At 38.7% G+C, this 19,570-nt stretch overlaps 1 protein-coding gene across 4 annotated transcripts in view; it reads left to right on the forward strand.

Moving 5' to 3' along the window:
* Window positions 1-2,955: 2,955 nt before the first annotated feature.
* The window catches only part of TAPT1 (transmembrane anterior posterior transformation 1), a 51,944-nt gene continuing 35,329 nt past the window's right edge, over window positions 2,956-19,570 (forward strand). For 2 of the 4 annotated variants that reach the window (XM_067298200.1, XM_067298201.1), the window contains exons 1-3: window positions 2,956-3,289; window positions 8,942-9,072; window positions 12,788-12,906. In XM_067298200.1, coding sequence (XP_067154301.1) covers window positions 2,956-3,289; window positions 8,942-9,072; window positions 12,788-12,906 — 584 coding nt within the window. Of the gene's footprint in view, window positions 3,290-8,941; window positions 9,073-12,787; window positions 12,907-16,690; window positions 16,758-17,445; window positions 17,470-19,570 lie in introns of those variants that run through there. The other 2 variants (XM_067298202.1, XM_067298203.1) reach the window with 2 other exon arrangements.

The following is a 19,570-nucleotide window of genomic DNA, read 5'->3' on the forward strand; positions in this document are numbered from 1 at the left end:
AACAAAGATCTGCCAGCAAAAAGCACTGCAGAAAATGATTATCCATTTTCTGAGTTTTCTTAACAGCCCTTAGCCTTGTCAAAAAAATTTTTCCACTACCAAAAAAGGAGGAGTTTTAGACCATATAAGAATGAATGTTAGAAACAGACTATTCTCACTAGGAGACAGAGTAGTTGCAGCAATGAATACAACTGTGCTGTATATAGTATAGAAGTTTTAATACATGAGAGTGTCAGAAGAAATTTTCCTAACATCAAATTAACAAAAATCCCTCCATGATGATTATGCATAAGATACATTATAAATATCAATGAATGAAAATGTGGAGATAGGTAGGTAATCATTACTCTAATATATGTATGGGCAATCTAAGGCAAAAAATGAAGTAACTTGCACAAAGTCCCCCAAATTGGCAGTGCTTGCATTTCTAATAAAATTCAAGTAACTCTTAATTCCTAGTCCTGTAGTCACTCCATTACTATCCTAAAACTCTTTGCTATTGTATGAATGAAACTGCTTTTTCTCCTTGGAGACAGTCATTTATTTTGATATAATTCCCTTTTTCTCCCCCCACCTGCTAATTCTATCCTGGAAAAGAAGGGAAAGTCACTTGTGGGAATGTATACAGGACACCGTCTTGTTCTAAGAAAATTGCTTCAGGAAAAAGATTGGTGAATGGTTATGAAACTGCAAACTGGATTCAGTCCCTTTGCAGAGTCACTCAGTAGCATGTCTCATAACAGATAAGCTATGGAAAGCAACAAAATACAGCTTCTTATGCCCAAACAGCACATGACCCCAGACAACTCCCAAGAGCAGATATCATAATGAAACACTACTTCCTATGTAAACACTACTAGAATTTTTCACTGAACAACTTTTCCCTTCAAAATGTCTTAGGTTTTTCTTCAAGGATTCCAATATCTTGAAAAGAATTTTGCTGCAGTTGGATTGACCTTCTTGAAATGTCCAACTGGACAAAATATCACATGTAATAGTTGAAATACACACATCTTTGCACATGGAAAAGAACACATTAAAATTCTAGCTAGTGATCAATGACATACTGGATATAAAGCACAGGGAAAACATACACAGGGCCACTGTGGGCAGTAAAATGAAGTTGGCTGCTCAGTGTGCTTTGCCACATCAAAAACATGAGTGAATTGCTAGCTGAACTGCACTGCAGTCATACTGTTATCAAGCCTTCAGCTGAGCTTGCGCAAGCGGAAAACTGGAAGAACTTGTAAACTAAGCAGGGTTATCTGGGGTCAGTCCCTGAATGGTAAATATGCTGTCACAACTGGTGCAGGCAATTCATTAGACAGCTTCTCCATGGGCCTGAAGGAAAGAAAAACAGCTGTTTTTTAGATGATCCTTGATGTTGCAAATGCCTTCATCTGTATAAGATTGATAGCAAGATTGTGACAACTCGTTATCCTTAAAGATCATGCAATGCATCTTACGGATGTATACAGCTATTATATACATTTGGGAGGAGAGAAGCAGAATATTTCTCAGGGTGACATGTAACTTTGAACGGACTGCAACAGCATTTCTGTTGAGAGGAATTCTTCAGCTCTTTCTTGGGGCTCTTTGTCCTGCATCCTATTTTTCACCTGCTTTTTACACCTGCGGAGAAAAAAAGGGAGGAGAAAGCTAATACCGGCAATGGCTACTGTAGTAGCTATCACTGTTAGTTCCCTGTGTGATATTCTTATTACACACTGTGAGTGCCTGTAAAAAGCACTCCACTGCCTGAAAATGCTAAGGATTAATCCTACCTCATTTTAGGCATTTAGAACCATTAATGGCAGTGGAAATGGGCACCTTAAGTCTATCCAAGGTCTGAAAAGCTCTTTGAGATACATCTCTGTTCAGCTAACTTTGAGTTACAGAGAAGACTATATGCACTAGTCTTACAAAAGAAGACTAAAGCACTCTTGATTTCTTAGGATGAGTGACTAAATATTAAGCTGAACAAATGTGACCTCTGAATGTGTGATAAGAATATGAGAAGTGAATGTGAAGGAGCTCTTGTACTTGAAATTCAGGCTGGTATTTTGCTCTCACGCTAATGTGAATTCCCTCTGTAAACAACTGCTTCACTGTTACCTTGAGCTCCCCAATTCTCATGTTCATCTGTTTCCTCTTCTGAAAAATCATAAGCACTTTGAGGCTGGAACAACTTTTTTCATTAATATGATCTCTGATTAGCCCTACCACTGCTAGTAGTCTGCTGTAAGTAGTTAATAATATTGCCAGCCTAAGCCCTTCATGAATTACAAGATTTCGACTGGGTCGAATGACGCTCTTTGGGCTGTTGGGGGTTGTTGATGACTGTGGGCTCCCTGAGCACACGCGTGCACTCCTGCACCCAGCGCTGTGAGCTTCGTGGTTGCCAGGTGGCTCAGGAAACACTGCTCCCCCTGGCACAAAGCCCTATAGCGGATGACTCTGGGAGTCCTCTTGCGGCAAGTGCTACGCAAACACGGGAGAGCAAGTCTCTGACCTCAGGTGCATGCTTTGGTCCAACGCGCATTGCGCTTTAGTGAAATCCTGTTGGCTTTGTAGTTAATAATTCACCTCTCACTCTCCTTTTCAAACCACATTTCTATTTACATGGCGTTGTGCAGCTCAATCACGTTATTTGCAACTGGTTTGAACTATCGTCCCCGAGAGACAATTACGCAAGGCTTTCTTTATGAAAATGGCGGAGGACCCGCTAGAGATGTTTCATAATGCGAATATCTTTATGTGCGCCTCCGCCCCCACCGATACCGAGGCGACCGGAGGGCCCGGCGCCGGCAGCCGGAGGGCCCGAGAGCAGCGGCGGCGCTGCCGCGCTAGCGGCAGGTCACCGAGAGTTAACGGCGCCTGCGCCGCGGCAAGATGGCGCCGCGCCCCCCGCCCGGCACTCGAGCGGCGGCCGCGGCGCGTCACTGTCGCGCGGTGATGACTCAGCGCGAGGGGCGCGGCGCGGCGCGCGGCTCGGGGGCGGCGGGCGCGGAGCGGGCGGCGCGGCTGGCGGCGAACATGGCTGGCGTTGCCGACGCCGCTGCCGCCGCCGCGCCGGGCAGCGGCGGGGACGGGCGGCGCGGCGGCGCCCCGGAGCAGCAGCAGCAGGGCGGCGGCGGCGGCGGCAGGGGCGAGCCGAAGACTCTCTGGGCGAGCAGCGAGCCCCGGCCGCCTCCGGCCGGCGCGGGGCAGCCGTCGCCGCAGCAGCGAACTGAGACGTTGGGCTTCTACGAGAGCGACCGGGGCAGGAGGAAGAAGCGGAGCCTCTCGGGTGAGGGCGGGCGGCCCGCGCGCTCCGCAGCGGCGGCCGGGGGCCGGGGCCGGGGCCGGGCCGGGCCGGCGGGGGGCGCGGGGCCGCCCGCCCCGGCACGCTGCAGCCGGCGGCCGCGGGCGGCGCGCGGGGCCTCGGGGCGGCGCGGGGCGGCGCGGAGCGGCGCGGCGCGGCGGGGAGCTGGGTGCGGCGGCCGGGCGGGCGGGCTGCTGCGCGGCGCGGCGGGGAGCTGGGTGTAGCGGGCGGGCGGGCTGCTGCGCGGCGCAGCGCGGCCGGGGGCTCCCCGCCGGGCTGCCCCGCTCCCTTCCCCGCGTGCTGAGCTCTAGCAGGTGCGGTCATCTCTCCCGGTGAAGGAACGCTCCCAGGCCTGGGCGGCCGCGCTCCTGCTGCCCATGCGAGCGTGCTTGTAGAGGGGAACGACCGCGGTGAAGTTCCTGTGTGCTGTCAGGTGGCGTGTTAAATGATAACTGTCAGGGCGTCTTTAAATAACGATCAGTTATCAGTTGCTATCTGCAACTGAACTGCTGTACGCTGAGATTGAAAACCAGGTTTTTAGCCGTGGTGTTTGGCAAAGAATGCCTCTACAGAGCAAATAGTGCAGTGTTTTTTCCAGTGTAAAAGCACAGCAGTTCAGACCTAAATAGATTGTGTGCTTTCTTAACTCCCCTGTTGAGGACTGATGCAGTCTCTTAACTTTTGCTCTTGCTGAAGTGCAAGAAACACTTGTGGGTTAATATTTTTTTGTTAAGTACACATAATTATAAATACAATGGTTCTTGCCTCTGCTGAAAAAAGTAATAATACTGTTAGAGTCTCGAAATTATGTGCAGGTTAATAGAAGTCCTTTTTATCTAAGTGTAGTTTACTACCTAAGGATTTTATAGGGAGGGGGAAAAAACAAGAGGAGAAAATGTAGTGGCCCTTTCTATCAATCTACAGTTTTCTGTAGACTTATGCTTGAACTGATTATTCTTAGTATCTACAGTGTAATTTTTAAAAACTAGCCCTACTTTTTTTTCATAAAAATAAAAACTAATTTAGTGTGGTGGTGGTGATTTAACTACGTTTGTAAGTAACTTTATTAGCAGCATATTCTTAGTGGAATGGTTTGCTGAAAATGTGAAAAGCGTCCAAAGAGATATTCAAATTTCTAGGCTTTATTTCTGCCTCAGTGTTGGCTTGCATGTAGCACCACAGGTTGTATCAGAATACAAAAAAAAGGAAATGGGATTTAGCTTAAATTGTCTGCCACAACTGAAAGCTTTCCCTTGAAGCTTGACAAGTGCTATGTCAGTCTTGGGTTTTGATAGATGTGTTGTGTCACAGGGCTTAGAGCATCATTGACTGAGCTTCTGCGGTATTGATGAAACCACTGTAATTCCCATGGTTGTAATGAATTGGCTTAATTACAGAGTTATGAATTGCTTTGTAGTGGAAAAAAAGAAATGGTCAAGATGCATGCTGATATGCCTGAAAGGTAACTGAACAAATAACTTTCTTTAGACAAAAATTGATAGGTGGAAAATGTTCCTAACTAACTTCCAGCCATTGATTTTTAAATTTAAATTCTGATTCTTCAGAAGAAGAAAACATAAAAAGAGTACACTCTTTAAAATCACAACTAAAAATTCCTCATCTTTAACTGCAGCAATATGTATTATACTACATAAAAGTGGTGGTGGGTTTTGTTTCTTTTTTTCAAGATGGTGTAAGCAAGACCAGTATTGTTTGGGCAAGTTGCCTGGAGGAGAAAATAACCATTGTGTGTGTGTGTGTTAATTAGTATTATACTATTGTTGTATTAATTATTTGGTTGTTTATGGAAGGGTGTGTTTAGGATTGGTAGAAGCAAAATGAGTGTCTGGAATTGTAGCATTTAGGATTAACATAATGATAAGGTAACAATAGAAAATTGAGGCACAGCGGATTTTACATTTGGGCAAGTGTTGCACTCCGTTTCTGGTTAATGGTTATCTATGTGTTGAAGTGTAACTTAGGTAAATCATTTTCAAGAGATAATTGAAGAAATTACTCTGTCCCCCCATATTTTGAAGAAACTTGTGCGCTTTTTTTTTGTGCTGAGGTGAGGAAGTGGGTGAGAATACTTTGAGTGTGCTGTCTGAACAGTTTAATCTTAGGCCAAGGTCTAAAACTTTCTGACTGCAAAGCAGAGGAAATTGAATTGGAATTACTGTGTTTTCTTATTTAAAAAAAAAATGCTTTGATAGCTGAATTAAACTGTCTGAAAAGTGCTACTTATGTCTCTGTTCTTCCTTGGTCTCTCGTCCTGTTCCTTTGCTTACAGGGTGTTTTTTTTTTGTTGTTTGTTGTTGTGTTTTTTTCCTACGGGATCATTTGCTTTACAAACAGCTTTGCTGGCATAGCTCTAGGGCTGATGCTGAGTGGGAATAAGTGCTCAAGCAGAATGTGACTGAGGGACTATGTACTTCAGCACTTCCCCTGTGACTGAAGAAATTATTTGCAGTTGCAGTCTGGGGCTCATGTATTGATCAACCTCAGTCATAAGGACTGACTATTTCAAGCTCTTAAGTCTGGGGTGTGAAAGAAAAAGGTGGAGGCCAGGTGAAAAAAAGCTGAAAGCCAGGTGGAGGAAACTTAAAGATCATTTGTTTTTTTCCTCAAGAGTAGGCACATGAATGAGTTTGTGTGAGGTAAAGTGGAGTGGGAACAAATAGCTCATTAGTTACTCCTTGATGGTTGTCTGTATGCACATATTTATTCTGCAGGAATCATGAGTTGTTTGAGATGCATCTCTAAGTTGGAGAAGGTGGTTTACCAGTAGTGTAAGAAAATGCCCCTGGGCAGTTAGAGTAGCTGATCTGTTATTCCACACCTAAGTTTATCTCATGGTAGTGTGTTTTGTTTTGTTTCCTTTTATAACAAGAAAGGATACAGGAAAAACAAGTTCCAAGTGAGGATGTTATAAAGGAAGACTTCAGAAAATAAATTTGCAAGAGGTTTGAAAAATAGTTTAGTGGTATGAACTTCTGTCTTTATTTCACTGGAATGAACTTTGATTGAAACTTTAAATGTCAATATTGGTTATTTTTTTTAGTACTCACTAAACTACATGTCTCTTTTTGTTTTTTAACTACCGTTAAGACTTACAGTAGCCTTAGCCTAGTAGAAGTGGATCAGTGATAAATTACAGAAGGCACTACCCAAGCAAATTATCTTGGGAAAACTGTCCAGTTCACATAGTTTAAACCAAATCATGATGGAACTTATTAATGATGCATAATTAACCAGTGATTAGTGAATTACATGTGTGGTCAATGTCAACAGAAGAACAGATAAACCACAATACTGGACACTCACAGAATGTTAGTGAACAACTGCACATTTCTAAACACCCTTCTGTAATCCCCCAAAGTTCTAATCACACCCACACAGTTCTGTGCACCCTCCAGCCCAGCAGGGTGGGTTATAAGCACACCCTGCCTCTTCTGCTTCTTTTTTACTTCTTTTGAAGTTGGCTTCTTCTTTGCTTCAAAACTCGTAGTAATTTCTTGGTTACTGTTTCATCCAGTTGATGGTCATTTTCCTCTCCAGTGTGATCAGGTAGGGGCAGCTGCCATCTCAGGCAGTTCTGGGTGCACTGTTCAAACATACCATCTACACTTGCATTCCTGTCTTAGCAGCTGTTGTTATCCAACCCAAAAGTCACTAAAGCTTTGACAAAATCTGAATTTACAATTTGTCTCCTTTCAGGTAGTAACTACTGGTGGGTATGGTCTTGTCCCATGATAAATGCACCTATCTGTCCTGGTAAATGTTGTGTGAACACTCACAGTTTCTATTTTAAAATGCCAGTAATAACCAGAAATGTTGAACATTAGTACAGTATTGTCACTTCTAAAGTGTTGTGGCCAGGAGGTGGTGGTGATGTCAGACCTTGTCATTAAGTGTAAAACCTTAAGCACAACCTTGTGCTGAATTGTCATCACTTATGCTTTTTTTCCTTATTTCCTTTAAAAAAAAACCTATTCTGCACTCTTTTTTTTTTTTTAGCAGCCATATGGGTTGATTTAAAAACTTAGTTCAGCCTTCAGATTATTCACCTTCAGCCATTAAAATACAAGTAGCCATATTTTCTGAGTTGATAGCTGGGGAGAGATGGGATATGGTTGCTTCTGAAAAGTAGATGAAAGGTGCATGACTTCGGATGCCTGAGATGATATGTCCAGGTGTTGTGGCCCCCCCCCCGTCACCCCAAATTGTTAGAGATCTCCCCCTTGTTGGAAAAAAAAAACCTTTGTCTCTTGTTATTATGTTACGTTTTTGCTGTGGCTGAGTAGATCTGTTGGGTTTTATGATTGTTCTCGGAGGTAGTGCTCAGGTGTGTCTCACTGGGATGCTAGGGAACCTTTCATTATTTTGAAATAAATGATGTTATGATTCTCTTCTGTTAATTTTTATGGAAGAACTCTATAAGTCTTCCCATTTTCCTAGAGAGACATTGAGAAATTGTTTTGGAAAATTATCATTGCTTGGGTGATTTAACATACCCTCACTGTAAAGGAGACTGATTATCCTGAGTAAAATCAGCATCTGGGCCTGTGGTTTCAAAATGACTTAGCTGGTATGAGAGCACCCTTAACCACTGATAGACATACCAGTATGGGCAAGAAAGGAATTGAGCAATGGACAGCTGAAAGCTTGAGTTGACTTCAGTGAGTGTGAACACATAGTAACTATGCTAGCGGACTTACACACACAATAAGCCACTTTAGTTTTCTTAGGTGAGTCTACTCGGGATGTTAAAACTCAAAAAAGACCCGAGTACAACCTTTAGGTGGCAGTAGTGCAACGAAAGCTTCTGAAAAGCATTCATCTTGCTTCTCAAAGGAATTTATATAACAACTGACCTTGCTGCTCAAGGAATTTATCTTGAATAACTTACTAGCTTGTGGATTGTTTTAAGTGTCCAGCAAGTGCTAATCATTGTCTCAATATGTGTGTAGATTTCATAAGGAATAATCCTAACTGGAAAGGAAGTGCTTTGAAAGTGTCAAATACTTCTGTAAGCTATGTAAATTGAAGATATTTTAAGTTTCTGCAATGCTTTATGAGGAAAGTGCAGATCTGTACATGCTTGAGAGCCTTTCAAGGCTTGAAAGGCCTTGTTTTCATCAGTCAGAATGCTTCTACTGTTTATGCATTGAGTGACTTAAAATTGTGTATCCATGAACATTATAATCTCACAGAAAGTTTTTTTTTCTTTTTTAATAAAGAACAAGTTGCTAATGTTGCTGAGAGAAAATAGGTTTTAAAAAGTCAAAAATAAGAGCTCAGTAACTCTCAATTTAAGGGCCAGAGCCACGCAGCATTCAGTATAGCTTTTTTGGCTAATATCTTGGAGTAATAAGTTGTCTGATGAAAATGCTTGGCTGGCAAAATTAGCTTATTTTGCTTGTTGGGAAGGGTAGGGGAGTGGGAGAGAACAGGACTTGGTTCTCATACACCTAGTTCCATACCAAGTTATTTGCCATTCTAGTTAACAGCAAAAACCTTCTGGGGTAGATGTGGTAGAATTGAAACATGTAGCAGGTAGCAAAAGCATAGCAGTTTTCTCTCTCTTTGGAATTAATGCCTGAAATGTCTTCTACTTATTTATGTTCCCAAATGTAGATCTTTCATTGCTGCGGTTCATCAGTGCTGAGCTAACAAGAGGCTACTTCCTAGAACACAATGAAGCAAAATACACAGAGCGGAGGGAGAGAGTATACACGTGCATGCGAATACCAAGAGAACTGGAAAAGGTGAAGTATTCTTTATGTTTTGACTTGCGAATTAAATCTAGTATATGAAGTTAAAGGAATACTTACTTTTCAAACACTTCTATTGCAAAGCTTTTTTTGAACATCACTTACAGTAATTATTTTTCAGTGTTAGTAACTTAAACATTTTTTTTTCCATTCTTGATTTTTCCTATATTTGCTTTTTGTTCCTGGTAATGGATGGACACTTGTTGATATCAGCAGAGACAGACATTACTAACTTTCAGGTCCAGAGGTTTATAAATAAATTCAAAAAAAAAGATAACACTTCCTCTATTGTTTGTAACTGACCCTTAAGGAATGATCAGAGGAAAACATTTTACTATGAAATGCAATTTTACATTTAAAAATTTGTTTTAAAGCCCTTTCCAATCTAAAAAGTTAAAACAGAAGATTTCAGTTCTTTACAAATATGGTGACGGATGAATTTCTGTCTATGAGGTTTCTGACTTAATTTTTGTAGCCTCATGCTTTGCTTCCTGCCACAGTTTGCCCCACTTTCCTTTCCTTCCCTCTCTCTGTTCCTTCCTGCCACCCTACCCCCATCCTGTGAGGCATTTCTGCCACCTCCTTTATGTTAGCTTAAGTGTAATTCTGAACCTGCACTGAGCCAATATCAGCGTTGTAATGTAGAAGAGTTTTATTCTGGCTTAACAATGTTGAAACTCTCAAGGGAGACAATGTCAAACTGGGGAGGGAGTGGGAACATGTTCAGAGATGGGGAGTAAGGCAACATCAACAATTAGCTTGAGTGAAGCTGCTGTGTAACCTTAAGGTTAGAAGTAGTATTGCTCAGTTTCTCAAGTCCTAGCAGGCTCTAGGGATGAAGTTGTATGGTAGAGCTGAATCACTCTAACGCTCACTTTGAAGAGTCCTCTTCCACTGCTTCTCCCACTTCATCTCCTGCCTCGTACGTACTGCTTATTTTGCATGACTTTTGTTGCTTGTTGGACCATTCTGAGAACTAATTCAGCTCATGTTTTGACATTGTGCTTTACTTGCTGAGTTTTTCTGCTACAGTAGTGAGTTGAATTGCTCAGCCAGTTTTCTCAAGAAGCTGGAGTCTATGTAAGGGAGGAAGAGGACTTATATAGCTTGGAGTAGGGGTAGAAAGTGGAGGAGGGAGGGAGAGTACGATCACCTTTCCTTGTGTCTGTCACCACCTGTTGCAGGGATCTGACTGTGTGATTCAAAAGGCTGCTTAATTGAAATGAAGCATGTAAGATCCTAGGAAAGGAAAGGGTGAATTGTCTTAATGAGTTGTATTGTTTACTACCTAATAGTATAATTACAGAGTAAGAATGTAAATCATAATTGGAGTGAGAATAAACTGAATAAAAGCGATCAAAGCCTAATATCCGAAGATACTCTTTAACATGCACTTGTTGCATGTGCATATGCTTAGTTGGTGAAAGTCCATTTGCTTCAGGGATTCAGAAGCATCTGTTTTTTGCAGGGTGTAGTAATTAACGGAGAATAAATAATATTCACTGTAGAAACTTCATCCAAGTATTCCCACTGCCATCTTTTTTAAGAGTGCAGCTTAGAGAATAGGTGAAAATATTTGCTGCTGGAGAGAGTACTGTAATAACAGCAGACAGAATGGAAGAATCAGGCTGATGTAATAACCAAAGCTTGTGAGGGAGCAGACGCTGTCATTCCCTCCTCTGCCCACTAAGCTGTGTAGCTATAGAAAAAACTGCATATGCAGAGAAGTACTACTTTGGATTACTCTCTGTAGCAACTTTTTTGGGTAGCTGGAGAAAAAAAGGCTAAAGATTCGGAATGCAGTAGTGGCTAGACTTGAGTTTGTAAGAGGAGTTGCAAAGCAGATTTTGTGGGTGAAGAGATGAAATACTTGCCACTATTTTAATGCTTAAAAATACATGTACACCAGGACTTAATATGTATGTATGCACAAGTTTTTGATTTTCTGAAAGAGGATCAGAAAAAATGACAAACGTTATTTTAAAAAGTTCATTTTGTCCATTAGTCCATTTTATGTGCAACTTCTTGTATTTATGACAGTAAAAGGGTCATGAATGATTGTCTTGATTTTACCCTAAAGCTTCTTCCAAATACAGGGGGGGTAAACCTAATATAGTAGTGGTGGAGAACTACAGGTGGAAAAAATCAGTTCAAGTGATGGATGAAATTGAAAGGTGGAAATAGAAGTGACGGTTCTAAGCTTAGTGGAAAGGACTTAATTTATCTGAATCGTTCTTCCTTTAAATGGGTGTTTTTTCCTGTATTTCTCATCACTTGAACATATATCCCAGAATACATTCAGACAACTAAAAATGTATAAGATTTGCTGTAAAACCTCCAATTTCCCCAGATACTCATGTTTAATCTTGTTTTAATGAATAGTTAACTTAAAAACAGAGAGGCATAAAGACTTTAGAATAAAGCATATGGGTAACTTTTGATTTGGTGCTGAACAACAAGGGATTATGAACGCCTTCCTTGTGAGTGTCTCAAGGGCTGACGGTAAAAAGGGTACTATTTCTATTTGTGGTTTTGCATTCTTCAGCCCTTTTTATGTGGAGTAGCTAGACATATTGCAATATAAACAATACCTCCACTGTGGCTTTTTCTGTTTGCAGTGGAAGCTCTTTGTTGTGACAGGCTATCTATGCTAAATGAAAAGCTGTTTCCTATCCCTGCTGTCTTAGGGGAACTTTGGGCATTTGATTTTGAAAAAATAGTCTTTGTGCTCTTTTGCTAAAATATAGTTGTGAGGATATAAAACATAAAGGCCGTGTAGAAGTTTCTATTAGCTACTCAATGTAGTTTACAGAAATGAGTGAAGGATTCAACACTGCTAATATTCCAACAGGCAGATGTTAGTGTGCAAGCCAAGTGCTATTGCACTTGGGAAGATGAGGACATGAGGGATAACTGCAGATATTAACATAAGCTTGTAGAATGTGGAAAAAATGGTCATTACACTCAGGCAAAGAATAAGTCTGCATCTGAATCAACAAGAAAATGCAGAGTCATTTTCTAGGTTGTAAAGGTGCCATCAAAGGACATTGCTAGTGCTGAATGAGCGAATCTAGATTAATTATCATAGAGTAGTTTGGCTTGTGGCTGTAATGAAATGGCTTTAACTGTTTTGGGTGCTCACCCTTAGTTTAAATACTTTATCCTTAATCTTTATAAGCAATATTCTCTGTGTAAGCTTACCCCTTAATATTTTAGATTCCTCTCTATATGAAATAAAGGTGGGTAGTCCCTGAAGGAAAACCACTACAGCTGTAATTAGGTTTGCAGTGGAAAACTAAAAGCAAAATTTTTGGAAAATAAGCATATTAAAAAGGATGTATGCCTAAAATGGCTATGCACATACGCAAACAGCTCTACACACTTTAGGTTAAAAACACTAACTTTTATAACCTTAGAGGAAAGCCACAGTTGGTGATTGAACTGCAGGTGTATCCAAGGGCAGTTCATCTACTGAACAGCCTTACTTTGAGGCCTGGAGTCTGCAAAAGCCTCTGCTGTTTGGACCTTGTGGTCCAGAATTCTTGCTGAATCGTCTTCCAAGTGCGCCATGTCTCTTTACAGTTCAGCTGATTAGATAAGTGAGATTATTGTGCTTATTTGGTTAATTGAAGTCTTATGTAAATGTATTGTTTTATTAAAAGCTCTTTATAAACTACTAATGTACTTCTGTTTTATTTTTATAATCTAGTTGATGTTTTTTGGAATCTTCTTGTGCCTGGATGCTTTTCTGTATGTGTTCACCCTGCTTCCTTTGAGAGTTTTTCTGGCCATGTTCCAGTTCATTACTCTACCTTGCTATGGCTTACGGTAAGTTGATTTAAGAGGAAAGTGTTTATATCCTTAAATAATGTTTCTCTGCTTGTTATCTGTGTGCTTGATTTTGTGGTTATTCAGTGCTGTTTGAACTAATGACTCCTGTCACTATAAAACAGAAATTTTGGTCTAAATCGGCCAAAGCAAAGTGGTGGGGGTGGTACCCTTACGCTTTGCCACTGGTCACTAATCATCGTTTCCTTCACATGCAGCAGTTTGATAACAGTGGCCCTTAGGCACATTCAGGTTAGGACACAGATTTAACCTTATCTTGTAGTTTTATACTTTTAACTAACCTTTATTTGAACATTATTTTAGGTTTTCTTAGGCTTTAGTTGATGACTTGTTTCAATTCTTTTGAAAGACACTTTGACACAATGTTGAAACAGAAGTTAGTTTTTCTTTACCAAATAGAGTTTTTCTTATTCCCGTAGTAGCCTTTTCCCAAAGGATAACCATATAAAATGCATGATTTTTTTCCTTCGAAGAAGCTTGGGAAAAAAAAAAGTATGATGGAATTTACTAATTAAGATAATTTTAACAGATTTTTAGAGGTCTTAGCTCCTTGCTTATTAGCTTGGATTGATACTAAGAAAGTTGCTAATTCATAGTGTTCTTGTCTTGGCTTTGTGACACAGGAATCAAAAAGAGTAAATTAATTTCCTTGAAAGAAGCCAGCCCTTCAAATGAAACCTGGTTATGCAAATTTTTGTGTAACCTGAAAGAACTGCAGTCTTTGTATTGATGTAATTTTTCCTTGAATAAATAACGACTTTGGGATTTTCATTCTGGATTTCCATGGACTTTAACTTAATGCATGGTTGTGGGGGGGGGTTGAGTTGCTTGCATTTGCATTATAAATATGGTCTCTCTTATGTGAAATGTTTTTAAATGCATAGTTTAGAATGTATCTTCTGATTAGAGGAAATACTAATCTAATTGTAAGAAATGCTATTTTTAAAATACTGTCTTAAGTTGAAAGGTCTGTACTTGGGTGCTGCTTAAAATTAGACACTAGATGGCAGTCTCCAACATTTTATTATGCTGTTAATTTTGAGCTGAATTTACAAGGCTTTTAGTATGTGAGGAGATGTTTCCTTACTGTGTCCTGTAGTACAGAACAATTTGGCTATTCAGTTCTAACTTGACCAGCCAAATTATGTGCCTGCTTGCAAATATCTAAATGTTTCTGAGTTTGTAAGGCAGGATAGACTTCTGTTTAATTTATTCAACTTGACTGTGCTAATTTTAAATATTGCAGGTAAGAGTCAAAGAAACTAAGACCTTCTTGAGTGAAGAAAATTTTGTTTTGGTAACAACTCTTGAAATAAATTCTTGTGTTGTGGTTTTCTCAAACATGAAGTCTCTCTCCCTAGACTCTCTTTACTTATTCACTACCTGGGGCTTTGTCTAATTTTTAAATCATCAGCTCTAAAACATTAATAATGTTTGCAATTCATGTTTCTCATATATAAAGAAACTTTTTTCAGATGTAGTGATTCTTTCTTCCAAACATTCGGAGTCTGTACTTTGCGCTTTTTTTTTTTTTTTTTTAAGTTATGCTGATTTGTTTTGTTTTGGCAAAAAATAAGATTTGGGCTTTTTATTGTTCAGGAAATAATATTTTTATGTGTTTGTAACAAAATACAGTTCAACAGGTAAAGCATCTGTAATTATAAAAGGTACTGACAAATGCAGGTGGCTGATTATCTCTGAACATGCCCTTCCTCACAAATGTCAAGTGAGTGAGAGATATGACTGGCTGTTCTTCAGACCTGTCACATCATATTCCATTCTGTGTAGTAAATAAAAGTGCTCCTCCCTTCATCCTGCCTTTTTTATCAACATCTCAGTGAAGCGATTGAGCAGGGTTCGATCTCCCTTCCACTTTACTCTTTGGTTCCTTTTTTTTCTCACAACTTTTCTGCTCTTTTCAACCTAGAAGAAGATTATATTACCCTTTATTTCTTTAAAGCAGTAAAAGCACATTCTATATAAACTGGGCTCATCCCTGTTAATGGTATTGTGTGCAGTGCTTAAATGCAGGCGGGCAATGGATAACCTCTCCGACCTGTATTTTAATATTTCGTCTCGCAGAGCTATCTGACAGAGAACAAAGAGTAATACATCTTGATGTGTCTCCTTTTTCTGGATAGGCTGTATAAGTTCTTCAGTGATTCGACTGCCAAAATTGCTCATCCCTTGATCTTCTGTTTTGAATAAATTTAGTTCTGTATACTTGTTGGAGCTCTACTGGTATTAATATAGCTATTTTACAGAGGCTTAAAACAACTGAACTTCAACGTGGTGATTCCAAGAGTCTGTCATGAAGCAAACTATACCCTGCTGGTCACATTGTCATGATCAAACTGGCAGGACTTAGTGCCTGAATCATCTTACTGGGGTGATTTTGGCAGGTGAAACGCCATTACTGCTATGCTCTATAAATAGCAGGGTGCTCTCTTTAATTTAAAAAAACCCTCCAGAATATTAAATGACATCAGAAAAGTGATATTCCAAAATAACAACAAAAAATTCAAACAGCTCTGCTGTATCTTCCCCCAAGTTAATGGAAAGAAGTCTCCTAAATGTGGTTCTCCTCTGCAAATCTTATCAAATTAATCCTCATTATGTTAAAATATTGTTTGACAATTTGAAGCATGTACTTTGGAAGAGCAAATCTAAGGTAGAGAGATGTGGACCTGCCAGAGTTCTATTCCGATTTAGTCCTTGCTGATAGGTTCCTAAAACATCCCTTAGCCACCTAGTGGCTTCTTTTTTCGTTTGAGACGGTTTTAGTAGGTCAGAGTGAGAGATTTTGGGGACATTCTCTGCCTTTTTTGAAAAACTTTAATAGAGCTAACCTTTTGTTTTTCCTGAAAGCTTTTTTCACAACAATAAAAGCTCTTGTAGGAATGTAGAAGAGCTTCTGTGTTTAAAAAAACAAAGCAATTGCCATGATGTGAAGGCTAAAAATTGTTAGCTAAGACTGAAAGGAGTTCCAATTTAATTAAATTTGTAGACGTTTTACAGCTTATCCATAAAAATGACTAAAGACTTATGTTTATGAAAGTGAGATTTTTTAAAAGATTATGACTTTCTCAAGAAAACACAGAAGTAGATTATGAATCTTATTATACATGAAGAAACATTCTTAGAATGATTTACAAGACCCTTACCTTTCTTCTGTGTGAAAACTTTTGTGTACATATATATACTATACATACTTGTGTTTTGTGTTGTCTATTACTCTTTCTTCTCCCTGAAATAAATGGATTCAGGTCTTGTTGGCAATAATTTAGTAAATTTTAATTGTATTATATGCACTACTTAAATTTCCCATTGCCCTCCTGTGAAGCTATAGATTTACCTATTTCAGGAGGAAATAAAGCAGTATTACTTCAAGAAGGCAACTGCAGAAGAAAAGCCTCTTAGGAGAAAAATATTGCCATTCTTATTATGGACATTATTTCTTTATTTGTGTTACCAGATTAAATAAATTTGAACCCTGTGTTGCACACTTAGTCCCAAGGCTTAATTTTTGCTAGGGACTATTTCTAGCTGTTAAAGACATACGCTTCCTGCTGTCTGGTAAAGTTCAGTGAGAAAATAATGCACTTGTTCACCAAAATGTGTGGCATTCCACCAAGCAGAAAAAGGCAGGTGCATTCAGTATTTTCTGTAGTAATCTCAGATCTGGTGCTCCTCTTTCCTCTCCATAACAGTGCATAGTGTAGCAACATTACAACCTTCTCTTTCTTTCTTTCTTGTAAATCAGACCGAAGGGAAGAGCACTTTCACTTCCTTTATAGGATGGAATGTGGTGTCACAGGGATTCCTCCTTGGTGAGTAAATCCTGATTTTTTTTTTTATTATTTTTTTCCTTTCTTCTAGGCTATCAGCCAAATTCACATCTACGTGTAATCAGTAAGCAGACTGATTACAAATGAATAGCATAGCTGGATTAACCAACATACTTCAAAAAAGAAACCAACACTTAATATTCAATACCCAGGATGTTCATAGCACTATACAAGACAACATGAGATTGGCATAATTTCTTATATGGCTTAGCTTCACTGTGGAAATAGGTTGTGATCTTTTAAAACAAATAGATTTTAAATGTTTACATAGAATGCATATGTACCAGTTCAGTCCAATTAAAAACAGGAAGTCTTGGGAAAATCATAGCCCCTGCTGTAAATGGTTTATAGTGCCTTGTTAGGCTTTTTTTACATTTATACTAAGTAATACTTTAGTCAAGTTCATAGCTATGTTTTGTGTATACTTCATTTTTAAGCATTTTTGTAATGCTTAATTTGGGAAATTTGGGGGAGTTGACTAAAAATTCTTTGCCAGGTATCTTTAAATTGATTCTCTGCATAGTAAATACAGCACTTTAAACTATCCTATATTCATTGCTGACTTCAGTTAGAGTTGATTCTTCTTTTATAAAAACTAAATGCTTAATGAAAGCTAATTCTAGTTGTCACTTATTTGAAAACACTTTTTTTTTTATTTGTTTTGAGACAGCTCTCATGGGGGCCTAACAGCAAGGTTGGTTTTTTGTTTCATTCTTAGCATGATCTCGTGCTGTGTTGTGTGCATGTAGAAGTTCTTTATTGTTTAAAAAATGAAACGCCATTTTCTATGGGCAAACTTAGCTCTCCATTTCTTGCCTTTCAAGCAAACTTGCTTGGGTTTTGCTTTCCCTGGCATCTCTACTTGATATACTAACTGGAAAATAATATCCCCTTCTTAGGTGTTAATCTGTTCATTCTTCTTAATGCCTCACATAAGATTAGAAACTTGTGATACCACAACTCAATAATGAGGGTGTACATTGAAGGATTAAGACTCTAATCAAGACTAACTGTATATGTTTAAAAAAAAAATCCCAGTTTTTGATTTTTCATACAAATATCACTTAATGGAGAAACAAACATCTAAACATAGCTGTTTAACTAGATGACTCCTTTTATCCATGTTTGGATTTAAGTATGTTAATAAGTATAATACACAGAGCTTGTGGTTGTCTAACTTCTAAAAAAGTGTTGGATATTGAATATAAAATAAGATTAGAAAACATTTACACTAAAATACTTGCTCAAATTTGTAACCTTGGTGCTAAAACACTTTGCATCATTAGCTAGACAAGGCTATTTAGAAGATTTTTTTAAGTAGGGCAAAAGTGAGTAAATTCATGATTTTTTTTGTTAAAATGTCTATCTAACTCATTATCACAATTATAGTTTATTCAAATCTGTAAACTCCTGTCCATGACATTAGTATTGGAAATTTTATCCATACTAACTACGAAGGAGCAATTGTTCAGAGTAATCTGAATTTAGGTGTGGCTATATTAAAGGAACCAATTAAAAATGAAGACATCCTCTTGACATTTTAAAGCTGTAAAATTGGACAAGAAAATATATTGAATTCCTGTTGGTAACAATTCACTCTGCATAGTGGCAGGAAAACTGTATATAATCAGACTGGCAAAGAATTGAGGAGCACCAGAAGGCCTGAAAAAACAAAGGTCAGTCAGTTATATGATAGCAACTCATAGTCTGTGCAGAGTTAAGAGTAAAGTGATATATGCAGACTACTTATGCATCAGATGCTAAAGTAACCAAGTACTCAAACGGATCTGTATTTCACTGTAGACAATGCTGTGGAAACATCCAGTTCACTGCAATGGTAGTTGCTGAAATACATACAGTAGACAACTGTGATAAGATTTTTAGTCTGTTATGAGGCTTTGTAGAAGAACAACTTCAAGTATGTCCTGTAGTATATCTTATGTTCCAGATTGTTTAACCACTTTGATAAAAGTCATGCTTATTGAATTTAAATCACTTAACACCTGATCTTGGGGTTTTTTTTTAGAAGCCAGCTGATTATCAAACTCTCACCTTAGAATTGCTTGTGATTTGTAACTTAATAATAAAGCTACATTTAAGTAGAATATTAAAACACTTTACTGAATGTGAAGTAACATTAATCATACAGTTGTTGGAACAAAAAAGGGTTTGGTGGGCAGATGCCATACACTGAAAGCCTTGGACTATTTTGCTTCTTTAATAACAATAGAGGGAAAATATTGTGCAACCAAACATTCTTTTTGGTTGAAGCAAACATTATGTATTTGTAACTGTCTTTATAGCACCATTTGTGTGATCATATCCCTTATGAATGTTTAAACCTAACTTCTTCCAACCGATAGATGGAGATAGAGCTCTTTCAGTAGCGTATGAAGTGCAGTGTAGAAACTTTAGAGTATGACATTGAACAGACGTACTTTGAAAATGACAGTCAAGTAACTACTTCCTTAAACTTTCACTTGTTTATGGAGATTGCTCATGAAAAACACTTCTTGCACCAGATTTTTTCTTCACTGGGTAGTTGTTCAGTGTATATATTGGAATAAGCTCATCTGGTAATTTTGTGAGACTTAGAGTGAATTTTCTCACAAATGTCGTGCTTTTCTTACAATAGTTGTGCTAAAAATTTTAAGTTTTATTTGTTCATAAAATATATAGAACAAACTTGTAGCAAGAACATTTGGTATTTTGTTTGTAAGGATATACTGAGGTTGTCTGTAGAATGACAAAATAACTTTCTCTAATTTTTTATATGGGAAATTGCTTTTTTCTCA

Source organism: Apteryx mantelli, chromosome 5, assembly GCF_036417845.1.
Source record: "Apteryx mantelli isolate bAptMan1 chromosome 5, bAptMan1.hap1, whole genome shotgun sequence".
Taxonomy (NCBI): Eukaryota; Metazoa; Chordata; class Aves; order Apterygiformes; family Apterygidae; genus Apteryx; species Apteryx mantelli.